General features: G+C 36.1%; 1 protein-coding gene and 1 long non-coding RNA gene across 22 annotated transcripts in view; one reads left to right on the forward strand and one right to left on the reverse strand.

Annotated features, from left to right (window-relative positions):
* Nucleotides 1-26,605, reverse strand: part of Stacl (Stac-like) — a 566,256-nt gene that overhangs the window by 64,275 nt on the left and 475,376 nt on the right. For 10 of the 21 annotated variants that reach the window (XM_067094381.1, XM_067094371.1, XM_067094367.1 and 7 more), the window contains one exon: nucleotides 24,472-24,612. The exons of the other annotated variants lie outside the window; for them this stretch is intronic. In XM_067094381.1, the coding sequence (XP_066950482.1) occupies nucleotides 24,472-24,612 (141 nt within the window). The remainder of the gene's footprint in view (nucleotides 1-24,471; nucleotides 24,613-26,605) is intronic. 21 annotated transcript variants of the gene reach the window in all.
* Nucleotides 66-22,853, forward strand: LOC136832802 (uncharacterized). Its single transcript, XR_010851319.1, has 3 exons — nucleotides 66-158; nucleotides 21,496-21,537; nucleotides 22,741-22,853. It is a non-coding gene; the product is annotated as an uncharacterized lncRNA (long non-coding RNA).

The following is a 26,605-nucleotide window of genomic DNA, read 5'->3' on the forward strand; positions in this document are numbered from 1 at the left end:
TGAAAATTCGCGGTAGCAATTCTTTTGTTTTGGTGTGGGTAGCTAGTCCCGACCACTTTCGGGAAAGAGAGGAACAACTCAGCAAAGAACTTCAATTTGTTTGTGCCTAAATGACCATGCTCGGGGAGGATGGTGGTCTCCCATTCTGTAATTACTTGGTAAGTATACGTAAAACTTTATTTCATTATAAAAAAGTCATTTTTATACAAGTAATTTACCAAGTAATTACATAGCTGATTCCCACACTGACAGGGCATTCTTCATCAAGGGTCATGAAGGGTCTTTGACTGAACATCATAGATTACTGGCAGGTCCTCTTATTTTCTCAGTCCTATGTAGGTAAAACTTCAAAGCCATTACAGGACAAAGCACTCTCCATCTTCCGAGCCTAGCACTTCCACTAAATTCTTGATATGTACCAAAAGAACAAGGCCAAGGTTTTGATGGAGTCTCATTTTTTGCAAGAAATCCAAGCGTATAAGAGCAGACTGCACCGCCTTGAGCGAATCCAACTCTTTTGTCAATTGCCTGTATCTTACTGACTTTCTTAGCAGTGGCTAAGGCTACCAGGAAGAGGGTCTTCTTCATGAGATTCCTAAGGGACGTGGAATTAAGAGGTTCAAAAGCAGGGCTAGACAGCCATTTTAGGACCACATCTAGGTTCCATGATACTGGTTGCCAATCCCTTGTCTTACACAAATCAAATGATCTAATAAGATCTGAAATAACCTGGCTAGCAGATAGGTCCAGGCCCCTATGCCGAAACACAGAGCTAAGCATGGACCTGTAACCTTGAAATGCAGACGAAGACAAACTTCTAGTGGTTCTCAAATACAACAGAAATTCAGCAATTTCCATTAAAGACGTCTTAGAAGACAAGATGCCATTACTTCAACACCAAGCATGGAATATGGACCACTTATGCTGGTAAACGTTGGCGGATGACTGGCGTCTGCATTTCACAATAGAGTCTGCAACTGCCCTTGAAAACCCCTTAGCTCTTGAGTAATTTCTTGGCAGTCTGTAACCTGTCAGTGCTAGATTTGACAACCCTTGATGGAACCGTCAGAAGTGGGGTTGTTTAAGCAGATTGCGTTTATGTGGTAGAAGCCTTGGAAAGTCTACCAACATATCCAGAAGATCAGGGAACAATTCCCTTAGAGACCAAAAAGGAGCTATTAGTGTCATTGACACATTTTGGTGTGACTGGAACTTGTCCAGGACTTCTCTTATCATCCTGAATGCTGGGAAGGCAAACAGGTCTTTGTTTGACCAGTCCTGCAACATGGCCTCCATCACCCATGCTAAGAGGTCTTGGGCTGGCGAACAAAAAAGATGTAGATGATGGTTTTCGAAAGTTGCGAAGAGATCCAGAGTCGGAGTTCCCCACAGTTTTCAAAGGTCTAGGCAAACCTGTGGATCTAAAGTCCAATCCGTGGCAATGACTTGATTCGCGCCTGCTCAGCCGGTCTGCCAGGACATTCAGTCTGCCTTGGACGAATCTTGTTCATCTGATTTTGGTTTGCCCAAAGCAGATCCCTTGCTGCCTCACAAAGGGAGAAAGAATGCGTTCCCCCTTGCTTGTTTATGAGGACAGAGCTGTGGTATTGTACGAGTGGACTGCTACTGTCTTCCTGGAAACTTCCAAGGTAAAGGTTTGCAATCCCATGTAGATCGCCTTTAACTCCTTCACATTTATGTGAAACTTCTGTTGTTCCGGTGACCACTTCCCCAAGACCTCCTTGTCTCCCAGGAGAGCTCCCCAGCCTAAAAGCTTAGGTCTGGGTTCTGTATGAGAAGGGGCTTCCCCTCTAGTAACCTGTCTTTTGACTTCCACCAAAGCAGGTGCTTCTTGATTTTGGAAGTTACAGGGAACATGAACGAGTCCAGGTGATGTTTCCTGTCCCAGCTGGTTTGGAGAAAAAACTGGAGAACTCTCATATGTAACCTTCCCAGGGACATGAATTGTTCTATGGATGCTAGGGTTCTGAGGAAACTTGTCCATCTTTTGGCAGAGCAGGTCTGGAGAGAGAGAAACTTGTCTACTTTTCTCAGACAGGATTCCAATCACTTGGGGGATGGAAAAGCCCGAAAAGCTAGAGAGTTCAACGTCATCCCCAAATATACTATCTCCTGAGAATGAGCCAGCTGGGATTTCTGATGACTGATGAGTAATGCTACTGCAGGTTGTTGGCTAGGCAAAGGGTCTTGCGAAGGTCCTCCACGCATTGTTCCTTCATTGGGGAGTGAAGGAGCCAGTTGTTTAAGTAGAGTGCGATGTTGATGCCCCTGAGATGGAGCCATCCTGCGAGGGGAGTGAGAAAAACCTGAGGGGCTGTTGATAATCCGAAACACGGGGCTCGAAACTGGAAGACTTGGTCCTGGGAAATGAATCTGAGGTACTTCCTCGAATCCGGGTGTATAAGGGCGTGAAAGTACGCATCTTTCACATCTACTGAGACCGTCCAGTCTCTTTGACGAATGGAGGAAAAAATAGAATGATTGGTCTCCATTCTGAATTTGTCTTCTGAATGAAGACATTCAGCACACTTACATCCAGACATTCAGCGCACTTACATCCAGGACCGGTCTCCACCCTCCCGAGGATTTGGGGACTATGAAAAGGCGATTGTAGAATCCGTCTGAGCCCACAAGTTCGACTATTTCTACTGCCTTCTTGGTGAGAAGGGTGGAAACTCCCTCCAAGAGGGCCAAAAACCTCTCTGAGCCTATGGAATAGTGGGTCAAGACGATGGGCTTCTTGACTAATGGAGTTTTCCCCAAACAGGATAGCATAGCCCTCCTTGAGGACTCGTACAATCCATTGTTCTACTCCTGTCTCGTTCCACTTTTCCCAGAATAGATGGTCTTGCAACCACTGGAGCAAGGAGGACGTGGTCTTTATTTTCTTGACGAGGCTCCTGAGGTGGACTTCTTAACAGCTTGTGACATAAAACGAACATTTGAACATGGTCTGAATGATCTTGGTCTCCCGCTATGAAAGGGATGAGGCTGCAGAGGAGAGGCTAACTTCCCACTAAAAAATGAGGATCCTTTAGACATCTCGAGGACTGTGACAGAAGGTCTACCAGATGTGACAGAATGTCATTAACAGTGGACTGTGGGGACAGATAATCCTTCACTACAGGAGAGAAAAGGAGTGCAGACTTCCGGGCTGTAGTCACTCCTTTGGTGGTATACGAACACCATAATTCTCTCTTTTTCAAAACTCCCAACATACAAAGAGAGGCTAGCTCCCTAGAACTGTCTTTAACACCTCTATGAGAGCAAGAGAGAACTTCAAGAGCATCTGAAACGAAGTCTACAGGGAGAGTCGAACAGTCTTGTACCTTACGTGCCAAGGCACCCACTGACTATTTCGAATACCTTGAACAGGTTTCGAAGTAGATGATCAATCTCAGACAATGAAAACATAACCTTAGCCGATCTACGAGAAGAATCAATTAAGCCAGAGAAGTCCCCTGGGAGGAGGCAGTGGCTCCCAGAGAGTAGGAGCTTCTCCAGTGGCATAAGAAGAATATCTTTTATTTGAAAGACGGGCAAGAGAAAAACTAATGGAAGCCTTTCCTTGCTCTCTCTTGACCGAGAGCCAACATCTACTCCACTGAGTGCTTTCCTAGCAGAAGCAGAGAGCACCATCTTGGGCAACCAGGAGTGTTTGACAGGCTGATTACTCATCAAGAAAGTGGACATTGGAGAAGATGGAGCCGCAGGCAAGAAAAAGGCTGGCTTAGCAGCAGAAGGAGGCTTTTTCAAAAAACATAAAATATCATCCAATTGCTGTTGAGTGGAGGCCAAAGCTGGATCCATAATAGAAAAAGGAAAAGTCTGAAGTCCAGGGGTTGGCGCCGCCAAAACTGAGGTTGGTGCCGAGCGCTTAGAAGAGAGAACTGGACATTCGGGCACTACTGGGTGCTCAGGGATCTACGAACATACAGGCTCTACTGGGCACTCAGGGATCTCCGAAACCTACGGGTGCTACTGAGCGCTCGGAAGCTACTTGGTACTGGAAAGTCACTGGACGCTATGGAGTAACCAACACATCGGGAGCTAACGAGCACTCAGACACTGCAGCACTGACAGGTGAAACAGAACAGTTGCATCTATGCACCGAAGATGAGCACTTAGGCACCAACACTTGACGTTTCGCATCTGGACACACAGGAGAAAAACGTTCGGGGCTGTCCCAAAAACTGCATGAAGGCTCCTCGAGCGCTGCAGCGCAAGACTTCTTAGTAGGCACCTGAGGGGTGCAGGATACATCCACTGCTGGCCTTTTTAATGGCTAGACGCCTCTGAACTGACCTCCCTTGGGCCTCCAGTATTGCTTCTCCCAGGTTCACTTCACTTGCACTCTCAACACTGCCTTTACTCACTTGGTCCATTAGGGCTCGAACCAATGAACCTAATTGGGCCACAGACTTCACAATTAATTCAAACTTATGGTCAAATCTTGACTCCAGGTTGGCAATGGCACTGGGGTCGGAAGTGTGGGAGCTGGGTAAAGGATAAGGTGGTACAGCTGACGAACTAGGGATAGGGGCTATTACAGGAACAGAAATAACAGGCACATCAACATTAGCAGAAGACTTATCAGATTCCTGACTAGCTATGGTCTTACTGTCATTTCTAATAAATGCTTTTCTCTTTCTCTTTCTAACTTAAGATAGATGAGAACTTGGTTTTCCACTGCTTAGGACCCCAGTCTATGCATTCCCCACAGTAATGTTAAAGAACAAAGCTGACCTCTGCAATCTGCACAAATGTTATGCAAGTCATACTCTGCTGAAGTTAACCTCATTTAGTAGCCTTTGCTGCAATAACGAGTTTAAGACGTACTTGCGTCGGACATCATCAAACAAGTCAGCTACCAAAAGTCTTATGTAAGGAAAAATTAGTCTGATCTTGAAAAACTGAGGTCTTTTAAGAAAAAACCTATCACTAAAAAATTGCTAAAAGGCTACCAAGTACAAATACTTCACCAAATTGATCTCAATCAACACCGAACACCTGTAACGAATTCCAAATTTAGCCGAGAGTTAACAACCTTCGTCGTCAGCTGGCAGAAACAAACTGAAGTTCTTTCTGAGTTGTTTCTCTCTTTCCTGAAAGTGGGCAGGAATAGCTACCTACACCAAAATAAAAGAATTGCTACTGCAAATTTTTCAAATTTTAGCTGCTGTACTAGTTAGAAACTATAGCTATGTAATTACTTGGTAAGTTACTTATATAAAAACTTATTTTTAAGCCACTGTACAGGTACAGTATAAGGGGAAGCCAAAGGATTGTGTACTACAGTATAGTCAATATGCATACAGGAAGCAGTTGGGTACCTGTGATGCTCTTTTAGATTTGACATGCCATTTGCAAGAGAACCTTGATAATGATTTTGAGTGTGGAGTAATTCAGATAGAATTTAGTGCTGCTTGCAATTTATTAATTCATAGGGCACTTATTTCTAAACTTCAGAGTCTTGGAGTGGGTGGATAAGTTTTAGGATTATGTCAAGATTTCCCTACTGGTAGGCAGCAGTGAGTTGCTGTTGAAGGGATTTTTAGCAAACTGAGGCCAATTGTGTCTGGAATTCCATAGGGTAGTGTTCTTGGTTGTTGGCTTGGAAAACAAGATTGTTCAGTATGTCGATGATGCAACACTTGTGGGTGCAGTAAAATCTCCAATTATTAGAAATGAAGCTGCCCTTAGTCTCAATTGTGACATGAAGCTGATTAGTGAATGGTGTAGTTGGTGTGGTATGAAGCTGAACTCAAGTAAAATGAAAACACTGTTGATTAGTGGGTCTTGAACTGATTTTCCACCCCATTCTCCCCTTCAAGTGGATGGGACTCTGCAGAATGAAACTGAAGCTTTGACTTACTAAGTGTGACTTCTGACCAACATCTTACTTTTGAGAACCATTTAATGAAAGTTTCAGCAAATGCCACACATGGCTAGGTATTATACATAATACATAAGGCCTCATATATTTATAACAATGATAAAACCAATTCAGCTTGTTTTATGTCACTGAAACCTTCACCATTCTATCTCTTTCAATCCCTGCTAAAAACAAGGAGGACCTACTTTATACATTTAGAGCAATTTGGTTTCATCTCTGAAAGACCAAAAACTCCAGGGAAGGTATGTTCAGACTGTTCCTCTCTACAAGGCACTCCAGAAAGCAAGTGTCAAGGAATATGATGTCATGGTGGCTCAGGCAACTTATTTTGAGGCCCTAAGTTCATATTATGGATGGCGAAGGAGTAAAGTCCAGGTACGTGTCCACAAGCTCAGAGCTCTTTCTACTTCTTTACTTTTTATTTGGATTCTTGATGTTAATTTACAGTCAATGGTGGGCACTTGAAGGAGCTAAATAATATTAGTAAGGTTTTACCTTCAAGGCATAATCCACATGTGGTTAAATTTACACTCACTAGGAATAATAATAGTGGGACTAGTATCATTAACAGGGGTTTCTTCTTACAAATACAACTCCCTATCTGTCCGAGCTATGGGTTTTTTTGCTAATCTCATCCCTCAGAGTTCTCTAATGGATCCTACAAGTCCCAACTTGTCAGTTGTGTGGTGTTTACCAAATTGATCTATCTCATCTAAATTGTGGCTTGGGCTAATTATAAGTACAATAGGTTTGTGGTGAAATAATGTTATTTTTCGAAGACAAAATTTTTTCACATAAAGCAACCAGTAATAATATAAAATTCCTGACTCCCAAACCCTAAGATCTCTACACTATCAAAAAGTGACACAGTTCATGTTAGGGACCCAGGGAACTATAGGTATAAGCAGTACTTTCATTGCTTTACTTTTGTCTATTAAAAGATGAAGTATCCGTGACATTCAAGGACCATGAAAAATAACTGATTATATTGAATGCAATGAGTTAGTATAAATGAATTAATTTTCATTTTTGAAATTAGATACTTATAAAAGGCATTCACTACACTAAGAAGTGATCTAAAAGGAAAATAACCACAGCGACATGTACAACAAAGAAAATCATTTGCTTCTCCATAAAATTTCTCATTTGTGGTCCTACTGGCAGCATGCTAAAGATTCTTGTTCAAATATGGTGGTAATATTCATTTTACATTACTGGATCATAAGTAGATGCTGAGATCCCTATATGATACACAGTAATTAGGTAAAATCAAAGGAAGGCCAAGACAGGAGATCTTAGTATCACCATACAAATTCATGAGCTAAATTTTAGCTAAAGATGTCATGAATGCAGATCTTGAACAATCAAAATATCAAACTAATATATAAAACTAAATTCATTTGCTAATTAACAAGTTTACATAAGCACCAACCAACTACTAAAGTAAATAAAATATCATGTCCATTACATCAAGTCAGAGTTTGAGAAAAGTACTGAAATAAAAATTCAATAGCATCAGTTTTGCCAACTCTCAAAAACTGAAATTTAATTTTCAAAATGGATGATACTTCCGAGCTAACTGACATTTACCACATAATGATATATATCTTTTTGAGACTATAATTCATGAAAAGGTCATAAACAATTTATCAACAAAAACTACAGTAAACAATTAATCAACAAAAACTACAGTCTACTTCCATACAAAATTACTTTAAAAAATTCTTTGGACATCAAAAATGAGACAAAAACTGATAAAAATAGAACAGTGATATACAATTTACACATACCAAAGATAAAAAATGGACAAGAAAATGACAATGAGATAATTCTCAAATCTTCACAAACCAAAGAAGAAAATATAAAAAAATTTCAATCGCCATTAAGTAAAATATTTTTTCAATAACTGAACCAATTAGCAACAAATTATCTTTGGTGTAAATTACCACCAGTCAACATAAGAGACTAATAATATGCTTAAAAGGAGAGTTCAGAGGTAAAATTGTTTTAAATGTATTGTGAAAAGCAGAATTCTCTGCATACAAATGAGTATCACAAGGGCAGCCTTATGAAGTCACTGACAGATATGAGTAAGATGATAAAGCAAGACAGATTTCTGTGGGAATGCGGGATACCATAAGTAGCCCTATTATTTGCAACTATAAGCAGAATAGTTCATAAGTATACTGGACATACAAATGGCACGAGCAATGACAGGAATTTCTAAAATTCCTGAAAGATGGTGGCTAAATATTCAATATCTGAAAGTAGAAGACCCAAAATGCAATTTAAATGTTCAAGACAATGAGGTTTGAGGGATACAAAAAAATCTTACTTAAGAACAGGCTAAGAAAGACGATGCTTCTAAGATGGAGGATAAACAACAATTCCATCTAGAATAAGGAGCTAAGACAATTCTGCTAATGGGGAAGTCCATCAGAAAAACTTATAAGAAAGCAAGTAAACTTGTCAAGACGTTCATATGCCCTGCATGTTTTTCAAAGATAACAAAGACAGGTAGATTCCATGGACTGATATAAACCCACACATTTTGCCTTTAACAAAAAAAAAAATATATAAAGCACCATACCACCTAAATTCCGCTTCGATAAGTTTTACAGTACTGTACTGTACTGAAACTGTAGGGAACACCTGCTGCTTTTCCATTTTTATAAATACACCTATTCATAGATATACAGTACTCGTCTCATCCTCAAACAATATGGATGGACAACTTACCATTCATGAATAATAATAATAATAATAATAATAATAATAATAATAATAATAATAATAATAATAATAATAATAACTATTATTATTATTATTATTTTTTTTTGTCTATCACAGTCATCCTATTCAACTGGGTGGTTTTTATAGTGTGGGGTTCTGGGTTGCATCCTGCCTCCTTAGGAGTCCATCACTTTTCTCACTATGTGCGCTGTTTCTAGTGGCACACTTTTCTGCATGAGTCCTGGAGCTATTCGGCATCTAGTTTTTCCAGATACCTTTTCAGGGATCTTGGGGATGTGCCTAGTGTTCCTATGATTATGGGTACAATTTCCACTGGCATATTCCATATCCTTCTTATTTCAATTTTCAGGTCTTGATACTTATCAATTTTCTCTTTCTTTCTCATCTACTCTGGAGTCCCATGGTATTGCGACATCAATTAGTCATACTTTCTTCTTGATTTTGTCAATCAACATCATGTCTGGTCTATTGGCACGTATCACCCTATCTGTTCTGATACCATAGTGCCAGAGGATCTTTGCCTGATCGTTTTCTATCACTCCTTCAGGTTGGTGTTCGTACCACTTATTACTGCAAGTTAGCTGGTGTTTCTTACACAGACGCCAGTGGAGGGCTTTTGCTACTGAATCATGCCTCTTTTTTGTACTGGTTTTGTGCAAGCGCCGGACATTCGCTTGCTATGTGGTTTATTGTCTCGTCTTTCCTACCGCACTTCCTGCATATGGGTGAGGTATTATTTCCATCTACAGTATTGCTCTTTGGACATATCTGGTTCTTAGGGCCTGATCTTGTGCCGCTGTTAGCATTCCTTCTGTTTCCTTCTTGAGTTCTCCCCTCTGTAGCCATTGCCATGTTTCATCGCTGGCCTGTTCTTTTGTCTGTTTCATGTACTGTCCGTGCATTGGTTTGTTGTGCCATTCCTCTGTTCTGTTTTTCATTCTCCTGTCTGTATATTTCTGGGTCTTCATCTACTTTTATCAGTCCTTCTTCCCATGCACTCCTTAGCCACTCGTCTGCACTCTGTACTGTCATGTGTTTTCTAGTTTTCTGGTTTATGCTGCAGAGTTCAGCCTTCGTCCACTCCACTACTCCTGCGCTGTATCTGATTACTGGTACTGCCCATGTGTTTATGGCTTTTGTCATGTTTCCGGCATTGAGTTTTGACTTGAGTACTGCTTTAAGTCTCTGCATATATTCTTTCCTGATCGTGTCCTTCATCTCTTGGTGTTTTATATCCTCTCCATCCAATATTCCCAGGTATTTGTATCATGTCTCATCTATGTGTTTGATGCTATTCCCGTCTGGTAGCTTTATCCCTTCAGTCCTTGTTACTTTGCTTTTTTGCATGATGACCAAGGCACATTTTTTATTCCAAACTCCATCCTGATGTCCCCAGATGCAATCCTTACAGTCTGGATTAGGGTATCTATTTCCTTGATGCTCTTACCGTACAGCTTGGTTAATTCTGTTGCCTCATTTCTTGAGTTGGTACCCAGCATCCATCTTCTGCAGTATTTTTGTCATGGGAATCATGGCTACTATGAAGAGTAGTGGGGACAGTGTGTCACCTTGAAAAGATCACTCTCCTGATTTTAACCCCTGCTATTCTTATCCCAGAGCTTGTAAGTACTGTATTCCTGTTGCGCATTGTATTTTTCAGGAAGGTGATGGTGTTTTCCTCTGCCCCATATATTTTCAGGCATTCTATTATTATTATTATTATTATTATTATTATTATTATTATTATTATTATTATTATTATTATTATTATTATCATCATCATCATCATCATAAAAAGACCATTTAGTTAAAATTTTTACTTTTTCTTAATACAGTAACTATATTGGACCTCACTTCATAAAAAGTTTTTCAAAAATTTTATGATTGGATAAATTGAAATTTTTTCAGCTTATGAAAAGTTTCCTTGATGAATTAGTTTCCATGAATTGATATTTGTTGTTGGCTGAAAATTTGATAGTCATATATATCATCATCAATCATAATTAATACTAACTTTTCAGCTTTTCCTCGAGTGGTGTTAGATGTTAAATGAGTTCTCTCCATTCTTCTCTTCTTCTCTGTCATATGCTCTATTAGCCTGAACCCCCATCAGGTCTAAGTCTTCTTCAGTCCACTTTTCTCCATGATATCCTGGGACTGCCATAGGTTTTTGTCCTACTACTTTCATATCTACTATGTTGCTGATCAACTATTCCCCATTCCTTCTCATTACATCTTAACCCTTTCAACTGTTGGGATATCAATCTTTGCTCCAACCCCTTGATACCATATATTTCCACCAGTTTTTCACTTGTACTCCTGTGATTAATTTTACTTTTACAAAAAATCTCATCTATTTTCCTCATTAATGTCTGCTGTTAAGAGTATTGTACAGGCCTCAGGCCTCATGTAACCATTATAAATTTTTACTATCTCTACTAAGTGGACATTTTTAACTACCAATAATCTAGCTGTATTCGCCATTTCAACCAAACAGAGAGATAGCTAAAATACTTGTAAATAAAAATGTTCCCTAAATAGAAGGAGCAAAGACTTTCAATAATTCATGTTTAATTGTAAGTGTTGCATTCTGGGACCTGGTCAAGTGGGGTCTTCATTAAATAACTTTTGGTCAAGTGAGTATGATCAATTCAAAGATGGGACAAAATACTTCAATGTACATTAGAGCTATTTTTTAAATGATGAACACAATCAAAAGTTGCTTAAATCTATTATCATTTACTACAGTACAGTATTATCAGATTCATTGTTCCATAAGTCTTGCCATTAGTTGCATATGACATAATGACTATTCTTATTATTACTTACATAAAAATCATTCTATGTTACAAATTATATAAATATACATACTTATTCATGACAAAGAATTTTAGTGCCATGTTTCAGAAATTGCAAAAGATCACTGACAGCATGTGAACAAACATCCAGCATATTCCATCTATAAGAGCTTTGTTTAATTTCGTTAATGAAAATTTATTCTGTAATTATAGGGATGTTTAGGATAATAATTTTGAAGGGGCTCTAGAGCCCTTCTAAAGTTATTCATAATTAAGAATTTTTATAATGGCATGTTCTTAAGCATCTTCATTGCTAACCACAGTTTATAGATCTGCCATAAAACTAGCACCATTAGACAGAGACCTAACTTTTTTCATACAGTAACATGATATTGCAGCAAATACTACATAAAATACAGTAAAGAGATTTAAAGACATTTGTATATATTTAACATTAAGAGAACTTTTGTCTTATATGCAGTAGTACTGTATTGAGGATTTATGATGCTCAAGGGTATGCGCATTATTTTTAGGTAAATAGTACAAGTGTGTGCAGCCTTTGCTGTACTTATGCACAAAACCAAATCAAGGAGCAGCTCTATTACAGTACTAAAGGCAATATTGCATTTACAATCATTATTATTATTATCATTATTCAGAGGATGAACCTTATTCATACGGAACAAGCCAACAGGAGCCACTGACTTGAAATTCAAGCTTCCAAAGTAACAGAAGTAACAGAAGGTAAAGGACATACAGAAAGAAGAAATCTCACTTACTAAAAAGAAAAATAAATTAGTAAATTAATTAAGATAAAAATGTATTGAAATGCAAGGAGAATAGTATTAAGGTGGTAATGCATTGCATCTTGAACTTTTGAAGTCCCAATTGTACATCATCCTCATGGAGACTGTTCTACAGTCCAGCAGTGGGAAGAATAAAGGACCTCTGGAACTGAGAAGTTTAAGAGCGAGGCACATTTACTGCATATTGGTGCTGCTGTTTAGCAAATCTGGTTGCTCTCGGCATGAAATGGGGATCAGGGATCAACTGTGAATGTGAAATATCTATTAAAATACAACTTATGAAAAGTGACAAACATGAGACCATCCGTCGATGGCTCAAGTCATAACTGCTAATATTAGGAAACAGAAACCTATCGCCATGAACCACTTTATCTAAAAGAGATAAATCTCTGGCAGAAGCAGACATTCAGACTGGAGAACAGTATTCAAGTAAAGGAAGCACAAATGACCTAAAACAGGCTGCACTAATTTTATCACTGTTATAAATATATGAGGCCTTATGAACAATACCTAACTTTCATGCGGCATTTGCTGAAACTTTCATTACATGTTTCTCAAAAGTAAGATGTGAGTCAAAAGTTACACCTAGAATAGTTAAATCTTCAGACTCATTCAGCAAAGTCCCATCCACCTGAAGGGGAAGGATGGGGTGGAAAATCTGCACAAGATCTGCTAATCCATAGTGTTTTTGTTTTACTGAAGTTCAGCCTCATACCCCACCAACTATACACCAGTCACTGATCAGCTCCATGTCCTGACTGAGGGTGGGGGCAACTTCATTTTTCATAAGTGGAGACTTTACTACACCCACAAGTGTTGCATTATCAGCATACTGAACAATCTTTTTTTCCAGGCCAACAACCATATCACTTGTATACACCAAAAATAATGGTGGACCAAGAACATTACCGTGGAACTTTGGACACAATACTGTAGGTCTTGCCTCACTAATGATCGCATCAACAGCATCTCGCTGCTGCCTACCTGTCAAGGTATCTTGAAGTAATCCTATAACATACCACCCACTCCAAGATTCAAGGTATCTTGCACCAAAAAGTAATCAAAACCCTATAATACCACAAGTCCACTCCAAGATTCTGAAATTTATAAATATAAGTTTTTCCAGCAATTGGGAGAGAACTGGGAGAATGGAAATTGGTCTATAGTTACTGCAGTCTGCAGATATGGCACTCTTTGGAACAGGCACTGTATTACTAAGCTTGCGCTCATCCACAAAGATACTAAGTCGACATAAAAATCTATAGAATCTACTAATCTTGGGAGACAACACGCTAGAAACTTAAAAAAAAAAAAAAAACAAAGTGAAGAAACCATCAAGACCTTCTTCATCCCAGCTATTAAGATTATCCAGAATTTTCCTAATAGCCCTAGAATGAATGCAAATTTTATAATAGGTTCAGGATGACAAGTATCAGGGAGAGAAACATCCTCAGTTGACTGCTTAGGTTCAAAAGCTCGAAGAAGCAGTTCAGTCCTTTCCCTAGCGCCAGTAACCAATCTACCATCAACTGTTAATAGTGGTGGAATGGAAGGCGAGCCTAACCTAAAGATAGATGATGCCAATTTGGTCCACCACAGATGAGGCTGAGTAATTCCTTCAAGTTTCCTCTTCAAGGAATTATTTGTCTCGGCTGAATGGTAAGTTCTATTTGCAGCATGGCAAGACTCAACAAAAATAGTGAAATTTTCATTTGAACAATTTCATATCCATGTGTTAAATTTGGTCTGTTTGTCATGGTAAATTCGTCTACATGTATAATTAAACCATGGCTGGTCATGTGTCCTGAATTTGATGACCCTTCCTAGGGACATATCTTATTAAAATAGCAATCAGCATTTCATTTAACTTCTTGGGATCAGGACCTAATATAGTACCTGAAATATTAAGTACTTGATAAGCTTTAATAATGCAATCCCAACTGGCTCTAGATTTCAGCTAGACCTTTTTTTTTCCAATAATGGCATTAGGAATATACTGACTGACAGATATGTCCATCTCAATGGCGCAATGATTAGAAGTGCCTATATATTCACAGACCTTGGACTTGACAATAGCTGGAACATCTGTGAATATGAGGTCTAATCTACTGAGAGAATTATGTGTGGGTTCCTCAATTAGCTGGATAACATTGAAGGATACACAGAACTCAAGAGCAGACCGGCCATGTTGATCTGTGGAATTTGAATTTAACCATTCACTGTGCTTTGCATTACAGTCTCCACAAATAACGAATGAAGCTTTTGAATCCTGAGACTGAGTCTCTTTCCAAGAGACATTTATATATAGAATTGTCGATATTGTGTTTGTGGTAAACAGCAAACACGTACACATTGTAGAACTTACTAAAAATTTTAAAATAAAGAACTTCTTGGCAACTACACTCCAAATTTTTCTGACAATAAATACGTCGTCCGGACTTAGTGTATACTGTACACAGCCATACCTTGCACATGTGGGATGTTACACTAATGAATAAAATCAGGGCCATCAAACCCCAGGATTAAAAACTCAACCTTTGACTTGCTACTACTTACAAGAGTCTCAGATAAAAATATCAAATCGTAGTTACGGGTACAACTTTGGAGATTAAGAAAATCTGACCTTAAGCCTCGAATGTTTGAGTACTGTAATGAGTAACAGGCCCAGGTTTCAGCTCAATATCTCCCAAAAGAATTAACAACATAAATCAGTAGCAAAACTAATAAATAGACTCATAATAACAGTAAAACTGTAAAAATCAACAGAACAATAAACAATGATACTGTGCCATTAACAACAACAGTATTTACATTGTTTAAAAAAATTCTGTTGAAAGTATATACAGTACATAAAAATGACCATATGTCACTGAAAAAAGCACCAGAAGCAACTAGTCGACAAGGTGGGCTGGCACACCTTGTAAAGTAAATAATCAGGAATTGAGTTAAATGATTATTAATAAACATGTCAAAGTAGAGAGAGGTTAGTAAACTAGCCCAATTAGTAAAATACTTAATTCACATAGAGCTGGCCTTAAGGGTTTTCTCTGTTAGTATAATGTAAATTTTATCTATTTACAGCTATTGTGGTTCACATATCTGACTTGTATGGATTCATTTATGGAGGACTTATGGCTCCAGTACAGACACTGGTGTGACTGAATTTATGCCATTTATTAATCTATCATAATCTAAAAGATACAAGAATTACTTTGTATGATAACAGCAGCATTAGTTTGTCAGCTCCCAAATTGTAGGAGAAACTATTTTTATCAGGCTAAATGAAATCATACTTTTTAAGATTACAATGTGTGCTCTGCCATTCAAGAGTTCAGCATATCAAAGATTAAGCCTTAGAATTTCAGTTTAACTTATAGGTATCATATTGTTTTTTATTTTGAGTTCAAAGTTGTAATTTTTCTTCCATCTTATATCCTAAAAAAATATGACCACTTTGGTTTCTAACGAAAAATGGAAACTAATTGACCATGTCCAGGTATCTACGTTAGTTTTGGCAAAATTAAAAATATGCTATTTATATACATATGTTGCAATGTAGAATATAGAAAATTCATTCATTTATTTTTTAACATTGCTTAGTAACTCTACTGTCATTGTCTGCTAGGAGGAATAATGTGCTACTAAATACTGTACCTGGGACTGCTAATTTTGGATCTGAATACAATACACACACATATATAGATATATACATATATATATATATATATATATATATATATGTATATATATATATATATATATATATATATATATATATATATATATATATATATATATATATATATATATATATATATATATATATATATATATATATATATATATATATATATATATTACCCTGATTCAGAAAAAGGATTTTGACAAAGGAAAAATCTATTTCTGGGAGGGGCCCGTGTCACCCAGTGACCCTCCACTGTTTTTTTTTCATTCTCTCCTCCCATGGTAAACATCATTCTAGTGGGGTGGGTGCTAACATGGAATGCGATTAGTGTTGCCTTGTGTACAGTCCGCGAGTGGTGCATGGGCTTGTATCGGCACTCTCGTTGGGACTTTTGACACTGGGAATCTTTATAGGGCAGGGTCCCGTGATTGTGACACTCTCACCCTTTACCATATACGACTCCATTTCTTGGAGCTCGCTCTGGGGGTAGTAACCCCAGCTTTACATTTAGCTTTTCTCTGGTATCTAGCAACGGAATTACCTAGAAATAAGTGCTGAATGGATTATTTCACCTGGCTGACATGGGACCCCGATCCAGAAAAATATATATATATATATATATATATATATATATATATATATATATATATATATATATATATATATATATATATATATATATATATATATATATATATATATATATATATATATAATATATATATATATATATATATATATATATATATATATATATATATATATATATATATATATATATATATATATAGTATAATATATCCTGATATAAAAAGTAGATGCATATGGCTTCAGTAAACTCTCACCACCAATTTGTGGCTGATGGCAATACTTATCAATGACTGGGGAGTTTCAGACATAAAAATTTTTACCATTATAGGAATCTCTTCATGTCATGTGACTTTACTAACTCCTGCCTCCCACTTATATCTGGTGAAATTCAGAGTAATTATAATTTCCTTATTTTGTAAACAAATTAAAATATATATACATACATATATACAGTATATATATATATATATATATATATATATATATATATATATATATATATATATATATATATACTGGTCATCAAAGTTTCTGATGAAAAGTGGATGCATATATATATATATATATATATATATATATATATATATATATATATATATATATATATATATATATATATATATATATATATATATATTAGTCATCAAAGTTTCTGATGAAAAGTGGATGCATATATATATATATATATATATATATATATATATATATATATGCATGTATATATATATATATATATATATATATATATATATATATATATATATATATATATATATATATATTGTACTTTGGTTACAAAAATAAGGAAATTATAATTACAGTACTCTAAATTTCACCAGATATAAGTGGGAGGCAGGAGTTAGTAAAGTCACATGACGTGATGAGATTCCTATAATGGTAAAATATTCTTATGTCTGAAACTCTCCAATCATTGCTAAGTATTGCCATCAGCCACAAATTGGTGGTGAGTGTACTAAAGCCATATGCATCTGCTTTTCATCAGAAACTTTGATGAACAATAGTTGTGATTTGGTCTGAAATATATTAGCCTGAAACTCCTATAGAAAGGGAGGAGGTATTACTTAGACTAAAAAAAAAAGTGACTGACATTCACATAATGGGTAGTTTTCAATAAATCAATGGAGGTAGTTTTCAATAAATCAATGGACAAGACATTGGAAGATGCTTTTGTAAACTGCTAAACTTGCTGAGATAAGATCTTTCTTTTACTAGCCTTCATAGAAAATGAAATGGTACAAATCTTTCACTTAAAAACTTCAACAAAATAACTCCTATCCCTCTCAAAATTAAAGCAGCCAAAGCTAAAAGTATAATCTTTCTCATAAGAATATTGTGGTATACGGTATTACCATACCAAGTAATAATTCCTTTCAAAGTAAAAATACTGTACTGCTTTAAACACACTGAAAACCTTGGATTTAAGGTCTCTAGGCATCCTACCACAATGCCATGAGCAAATACAAACTGTAAAACCTTTGTAATACACAATTTTCTTACACCTAGGCAGCCTAAAAGACATGAATGAATTGTACTGAAAATTCCAAACATACACATACATCTAAACTGACATTTAAATAACATCGAATAAGAGAAAAGGTGTGAATCTGTAGATCTAAGCTTGATACACTGAATACAAAAATAATGAAGCAAACCAATAAAAAATGTAAACATACTATTATATAATAACAATGATTATATATAACAATAAGACACAGACATGCTGAGAGCCAATGTACCTATCACAGTATATACAGCTATGAGAAAAATCACCTTAAACAACTGGAAAATTAATATGTTGACAAAACACCCGTGCGGATTCAAAAGAGAACTTAAGTGCAAAATTATTGCAAATAAAAGATATATACTGTATAAAATTATCCTAACATCATTCTTACATCAAAAACACAAATTAGTATATAAAGAAGAGAACACAAAGTTAAAAGCTGCTGAAAATTTACTGGAAAACATATAAGAATAAAATTCATATCGATAAACATCAGAGGTAATAAAGAAGGACCGATATTAAGGGAAATATTACATAGAAGTAATTATTCAAAGACTAAAGATATTTACATACACAAGTAACTATATATACATATATATATAATATCCATATATAAACATATATATAGTAGTTACTACTAATGATATACAAAACTTATGGTAGCAAGACAGTGCAAGAACACATTAGAAAGTTAGAAGGTTAAGAAAAGTCCAATACAGCAAGTACTTTCAGTACTCAAAAGGAAAAATGTTTCTGACCTAAAGATGAGAAACTTGTAAGAAGGAAATGTATACGAAATGCAGTCTATGAAATTGCAATCAATACATGGTAAAGATTAAGTAATATACCGAGGTCAAATTAAACTGCCGAGTAATAGAAAGGTAAGAGTGTACCACTGTGATAATATATGGCCAAAATTCTTGTGAGGAAATATCTCAGATTTCATCTTTTCTGGCAAGACATCCTGGTTTTACAAGAAGATTATTTACCTCTTTGCATATTTTCTTTCCTGATTCAGTTTAACCCATGATCATCAAATAGGTCGATTTTCAAGTAATAATAATAATAATAATAATAATAATAATAATAATAATAATAATAATAATAATAATAATAACAAAATTATCAAATTATTTCAAATTCTCTACTAAGTATTTTTCATGGAATTTCAATGTTTTTAATCAAGTGTAATGGCATGACTCCTTTAATTATCAGGACAATATACTGCCATTAAATATATAACTCATCTTACGGTAAATACAAAAGGAGCACAAAATACAGAAAAGGGATGGCTACTCTCCATAAAAAATTAATGAAAGTTTACGAGACTAAAGCAAAGCCAGAACAAAATCTATTTTGGGACGACTACAAAAGAAAATGATTACTATCCCCTCATTCCCTCCCTCAGCTGAAACTGGGAACAGGATGTTTCCTGTCCTAACCACTGCCTTCAAATATAATTGTCTGCTAAAATAATTTGTTTCATCACAAATTCAACTCTTATATATTTGTTCAACTGGCATACAGCATTGGCATCATGTTGGACCTGCTCTTGAGCAGCAATTCAGAGAACGAATGGTTGGCAACAATGTGCACTTACACATTTGGCCCTTCAACTGCACCTGGGTTTTGCTCTTACTTGTGCATATGTATCCTCACTTTCAGCAAAGGCTTGTTAACTTCCTAATTACAATTAGCTTTACAGTATATATTCCTTTTAGGTTATTGTAGGGTTTTTTTTTGCTCATGTGCTTGAAGCTCAACATTTCAAATTTTCACACTTTTCCATTACACTCTATCAGTGACAATTGGCATTTTGCCACCGAGTGTGTTTTGCTGCTTTACTTTCCCGTCTTGGGTTACCACTGCCTTTCTTAACACTGTATTTAGAGCAGAGTATTTTCATTTTATACCAAAATTCAAGTATTACCATTATAATTATTACTGATCTCAAGTAGTTTAGCCAGATCACTAAGATATGCTAATTTATTTAGCCCTCACAAGGCTAGCTTGAAGGTTTTGTTTCTTTATTAATGGTAAGGTTTTTTATTTTATTTATTAAATTACAGCCCTTTAAAAATGTTATAACTTAGTTAATTGAAAATGATGGTTAACTGAATGCCATGGACATTCTGACACAATTTATTTAGAAGATTTATTTCAAAAACCTGGAATTTGCTATCTATTATATTTTGGACTTTCATGCAAAAAAACATTTAACTGATGATGTTTTTCTACAGTCTGTACATACAGGGACTGAATCATGAGGGTTATTCATTAAATATCCATGGGTCAAACAAGAGTGACCAGTTAAAAGAAGGGTCAAAGTTACTTGTGAGTGTGTCCTTTTGATACGGTGAATTCCATATTCCAAAACGGGATTTGATTTCTTTTAATTTGTTACTATCATGTTTATAGTCTCTTTACGCTGCCATTTATTGATTATAATGACTTTTTGAGATGTTACAAAATCACTAACAGGAATATCTCTGTGATCTTGTCTTAATAGTTGAAGCTATGCTGCTTTAGCAGCTTCTTCATTTCCTTTACTGGGCAGTAGTCTAACATACTTCTACATTCATGAATCACGTAAGTCTTATTGTTATGCAAGGGTATTTTATTGACTGTAATTCTGAAGGGTTTCTATAGCACTTTCCAAAGCTCAAATTACAAATTTCTACGATGGTATATCAGAAATAATTTTAGTGGCTGATCTTTTGCACATAATTTTGCTGTGAAAACAGCAGCACTGTGAGGCGAGGTAAACTAGTGTGCTTTGTTGGGTGATATGGCTACAAATCCCATGCCTAACAATGATCTAATCCATAACTGTATACTGTACTGACAAGTGTGGATTTCTACATCTTATAAGTTCTACTTCATGCTGCTTATAATGGTCTGAGTTTTTCAATGCATATTTCAAGTCTGTGCAAGTTTGCATCTTATGCATAGTCCACGGAAGATTTAGTTTTATAGCTGGAGGAAATGGCTGGTATTTCTACATGGATGAATGAGTTTTCTCTTAAGTAAGTTGTGCTGACATACACTGTACTCGTATTGCACTACAATACAGTATTGCCCTAATTCTTTTCACGTTATTATTTTCTAAGCTCCACTAAATGTCTTTTATTTACTTTTTTACTGAATGTTAGAACAATTCAAGATTTTGTCATCACTTCCCAATTTGTGTTTACCTCAAAAAATTAATTACAGTGTAGTTAAATACCATATACTGTACGTATTAGCAAACTCCTTTATGTATATAACTGTCATCATACATGGTGAATTGCATTGACATATGCAGTATTATAATTTCTGTTTTAATCTTATTACTGTCACATGATTTTACAGATTCTTCATTAATCTATACAGTGTATTCAAGTCTTTCTAATGTCTCTTTTACTCACTTCTCCCTACAGTTAACAAGCCAATAATGTTGAGTGCAGGTTAACAGTGTGAAGGTAATAATGATTAATTTTTTACTTTACCCATTTTCATGGGGATGTCTTAAATGCCTTATTTTTTCTTCTTTTGCCATTTTGCCTGAATATATTTTCCTGAAGTAATTTACATTACTATGATTTTAGTTTGTCAAGTAATAGTGATTTTTATATTTGATCCTCTTCTCTTCCATGCTGTTTATGAGTTAGAGGGAGGATTCAATTTACAGAATTGTAAAAAATTCGATAGACAACTTACACTGACTGTGAAAAGTTCTTGGATAATTTCTCACATTTTTGGATTAAAAATCTCATACCTTTTATATTACATTATTTTTTCTGCATTGTTTCCACTAATTCCAACACATTATTTTATATACCTATTCTTATGTAGGCAGCTTCTTGTAATGATCCTCACCTACACAAATCCTAGAGTTGCTTCCTCAGTTAGCCGTCTTTTGTAATAACTGCTAGACATTTCTGTCTTTGACCTGCCTTTACTCTGAGATCATCTAGTTGGTCAAGTCAGCTTGGACTTTACCCTCAACCTCTGAGTGGGAATCCTCCAAAAGGTAAGACTACAAATTTTGGTCTTCAGCTTGATATTGCTTCAGCAAAATGCAACTGAATGCTGATTTCAATCTTTGCAGGGGTAAGGCACCCACTTGGATGTCTAGACATTGGCAGTGTACTCAGGCCCATTCCCCAACTCATCAGTAGACTGATGGAGCAGATTCTCCCATAGGTTTGTCATGCTGCAACAGGGACCAGCCCAATCCAGCCCAGTATTGCCAGTCCTTGCCAGACTACCAGCTACTTAGCTGCTTTTTGCCTGTTCACCTGTTGCATGAATTACTTCCTATCCTTATGTTCTACCTGTTTCCACTTTCCCTTCTGCCCAAATTGCCAGCTTTCAGTCCACACTGCCTGTTGCTGGCTTACTAGCTTTTTGCCAATTTGTCCACTGCTTGACTTTCCTGCTCTTTATTTTTGGCCTGGTGCCTGCTTTCTATACTGACAAATGCCTGGACAACCTATTTGCTTCCTACCTTGCCCACTGACAAGTCTCTTGATATTCAAGTGCATGATCTTTCCTTCCCTGCAATGTAGTTCAACCTTGCACAATAATGCAATCCTGATCAACATGTCCAAAATAACCAAGATGACTTTGATCACCAATTCAAGGACTGACCAGCTAAAACAGACCTTGCTTTTCTTTTTCAGGCAGGAATCTGCATGGCCACAAGGTGGGATGAACCGTGGAACTTCAAACAAACTGACAGTAGTTAACTGGCAGGACAGTCAGGGTGACTTGGTGGGCTACACTACCCCATGCCAGGAGAGGGCTCACTTACACTATTTAGGAGAAGCCTTCATTCATTTACACTAGACCTTTGCTGCTAGTGGCTACTCTTGATGAATGAACTAACAAAAATAAAACTGATTTACAAGACAAGTTCTTAGATGTCATCAACCACTTCCTCTGGAAGGCTTCTGGCACAATCTCAGTGGTGGACACAGATGGTCAACTGAGTTGTTTTTGCCTGTCTCTGAGCTCTCCTTGGAAATGGGTAACGAAGAGACCTGCTCTCCTTCCTTCTTACAGGTATGAGTCTTTGGGTCTCCTCCATACGTAAAAAGATGGTGAGTCACCCACAAGAAGAATGGCAACATTCGGGCGCAGGTTTTGGAAGTGGTGTAAAGCAGAAAAACTGCTGCTCTTGACTTTGGGAGTTGACAACACTTTTTGTAGGACCCACCGAGTTTGGTGGAAATTCCTCAATCAAAGAAAGTGAGCAAATCTCAGGGTAATCAACCATGGATGACTCAAGTGGCAGCCACCTTCTCTCTCTTCAGACGGGGAAGAAATTATCCCATTTGGAATCAACCATCATATATCCCTTCATTTCAAATGGGTATAACCAAATAATTTGTTTCAATAAGTAAATGCTGACTTTGACAATTCATGGACTGTGATAGTGCTGTAAATACCGTAAAGGTGAGAGCTCCCATTTGATGTTCACAATACTAAAATTTCCCAGTTGCCTTCTCAGTCAGGGCTGAGTATCCTACCCTTCAACTGTCACACAGATGTCATGCCTTGTGAACTGGCAGATGCATGATTAATATAAAGTTATACTATATGACTAAAGTTATAAAAAACCAGTTTACTTAAATAACTGCTATGTGAATAATTAGGTATATATTTGATTCATAATATTACACATCTAAATGACTGAGTGAAAATACAATGTATGAAAATACATTCTTAACCTTGAGTAATTTGAGAATACATCCTGCTTTTGCATAAATTTTTTTCATTATTTTGTAATTTCAGCTTATCAGTGACATTCTTACATCCCATGAAAATCCACTATTGTTTTAAACCTCTTTTTAATTATAAGGTAAGCACATATGTACCCAAGGCCATTGTAATGAATGAATTTTCTTTATAACATTCTAACAAAAGATAAAAATTATTAATAAAAAACACACTATCGCTAAGGAGTCAAAAAGTATTTCTGCCATCACACTGATTCAATAATGCTGGTGCCGTACCAATTTCAATGTCTGCCAGGTATTCTGATGATGATACTTAAAAAACTGTTAATAACCAATATAAAAACCATGCAAAAATTCTTATGTGCGTATAACTGATAAAGAGATGGTGGTACTAAACAGAAGTTGGAAAATACCTAAAGTCTGAATACAGTACTTGTGAATGAGCTTCCAAGAGGGTAAGTTATGGCTTACAACCGCATAAGTATATATACTTTGAAGCGGGCAAGCAAAACCGGCAAGCAGTCAAGTGAGGAAGGGAGCATATTGAAAAGATCATCTAGAATTCTGTTGGATTAGAAATGTAAGTTTTGGAATAAAAGTCTAAATATAAAAAAAGACAGTAGTAATTAAGAAAAAGAAATAAAGCGTGCATGTGGTCAATTTAGTCTTTACACTGGCTATGAGAGGACGCATGGCTGATGTGGGACGAGCCTCCCTGGTGCCGTCGATGGACCTGTTCGCTCGACTCCGGAGAGTCAAGCGAAAAACTTTTCATTCTCAAGTTGAGTTTCTGACGTCGTGGGCTGATGGGAGCTGTGTTGGGGTTCAAGGAAGTGTTGTTAGTACCAACAAGGGTAAAATGTGTGTGTGTGTGGTAACCGGAGCATAAAAAATGACATTGTGCTCCAATGACTGTTAACTAACAGCCATTGAAAGGATTCAAAATTAAAAGCTTTTCTGAACACACCTAATAGTTTAGGCATCATGGTACCTGATTAGTCTTCTACAGTAAAGTAGGAATTTCATGTGTGGTAATTCTCCTTTTCTATTCTGTTTTTGCGACAATTCTGGTTCAAGTTGCTCATACTAAGAAATAAACAGACGGTAAACCTTAACTGCTTTTTTATAAACAATACAGTAAATATCAACAGCACTCAAATTGACGTTACATAAAATTATAATCTAACATAAATACAACATACAATGTACTGTATATAAACCTATGAAGAGAAATTAGAAAAATACAATAAAAATAAAATTAGTATTGAAAATAACTTTTTCATGAAAAATATATAACTGAGTTATTCCCCAATGGACACAATTGTCTCAAGGATTTATCTTTCTTATAATTTACTGCATCAAAACAGTGTACTTATAACCATGACAAACCAGTCAACAATTACTACTACTGTTTATCAAAATTTGAAAAATCACCATGCAATCTGAATACTATAGTACTGATTTCATTCAAGGGTAAAAAATAATGAAAATTAAACCAAAATGTAAAAATAATAAAGTAACTACAGGTCAAAAATACTCTGCATAGATATGAAAAATACATATTCATAAAAAAACCCTTTTTGTAATTCAAGGGACTACGCTTCCACTCACATAGTGTCAGTCCTTTGCATTTTGCACTTTTAAACCTATTTTCAATAAAATATCAATTCACTACATATCTACAGGAGGAAAGCAGGTTGGATTATATGACAGGATTTCCAAAAAACTCACCAAAATCACTAACAGACAGAAATCACTAACGGACAGTTCTGTATCGATAACCCACTTCTGTGTTGAAACAGCATTAACATGCTAAAAAAATAGGACAACAAACATCTTCACACATATGCTGGCACTTGGCCAGGAAAATCATGACATGCTGATTTGATGAAGTAGAGGACTGTATTGCTGGTTTTCCCTCTACAGTATTTACCTAGTGCTGGTGTTCCCTCTATTTACCAACAACACCTATCTCTTTAAAGAGAGGCCTTTCCTCCCTAGTCATTAACATGGCCTTCAGTAACTAAGAGAATTACACTAATGAGTATTCACCTTTTATGGTACGTACAACATCTAATTTGCTGAGAAAATGACATTCTGGGAAAATTAAACCAAAATGCTCAGATGTAGGTATGTAAAACTATAGAGATACATAATTAGTAAAAACCTAACTTGAAAAGTCAGTGTCTTTTTTCATACTCACAATAAATCATACAGAACACCACCTTAACAGACTTGATATGAAAGAAATTTGATACAAGCAAAATATATTGAGAATTTTCAATGTAATTCATCAAAGTCTTGATGAAGTTAACAAATCAATATAGTTGTCCTGGAAGAGAGGTTAAGAATCTCTATTTGTCAGTAAAGTTTCAGTTTAGTTTTCCTCCGCCAGAAATAGACATATATTGAGTTCTGTGTACTCTTCCATTTTGGAAATACACTCTGTGCATAAGTTCCAATCTAGTCTTTGTCCTCATCTACATCCTTTCTCCATGTTATAAGTGATAAAAGGTACTTGTTTCATCAAAGTCATATTAATCATATATATGACATCTGTGCCTTGGATGTTCCAAAGGTTGTCAATCTTTTGTCTACTAAACAGACAGCACCAAATTAAGGTCTGTTTGGGGATCCGAGCAAGCTACATAAGAGGGAGCTCTTCTGCAAAAAAAAAATTATATACAGTACAGTATTAGGTTTCCATGCACATTTGATGACCCATAATCCATTTTCTTTAAATTTGATAATGAATTCAAGTAATGAGAATGATACTCAAATTGTCAACGTGTTTCACTGTTTTTAT

Source organism: Macrobrachium rosenbergii, chromosome 50 (assembly GCF_040412425.1).
Source record: "Macrobrachium rosenbergii isolate ZJJX-2024 chromosome 50, ASM4041242v1, whole genome shotgun sequence".
Lineage (NCBI taxonomy): Eukaryota > Metazoa > Arthropoda > Malacostraca > Decapoda > Palaemonidae > Macrobrachium > Macrobrachium rosenbergii.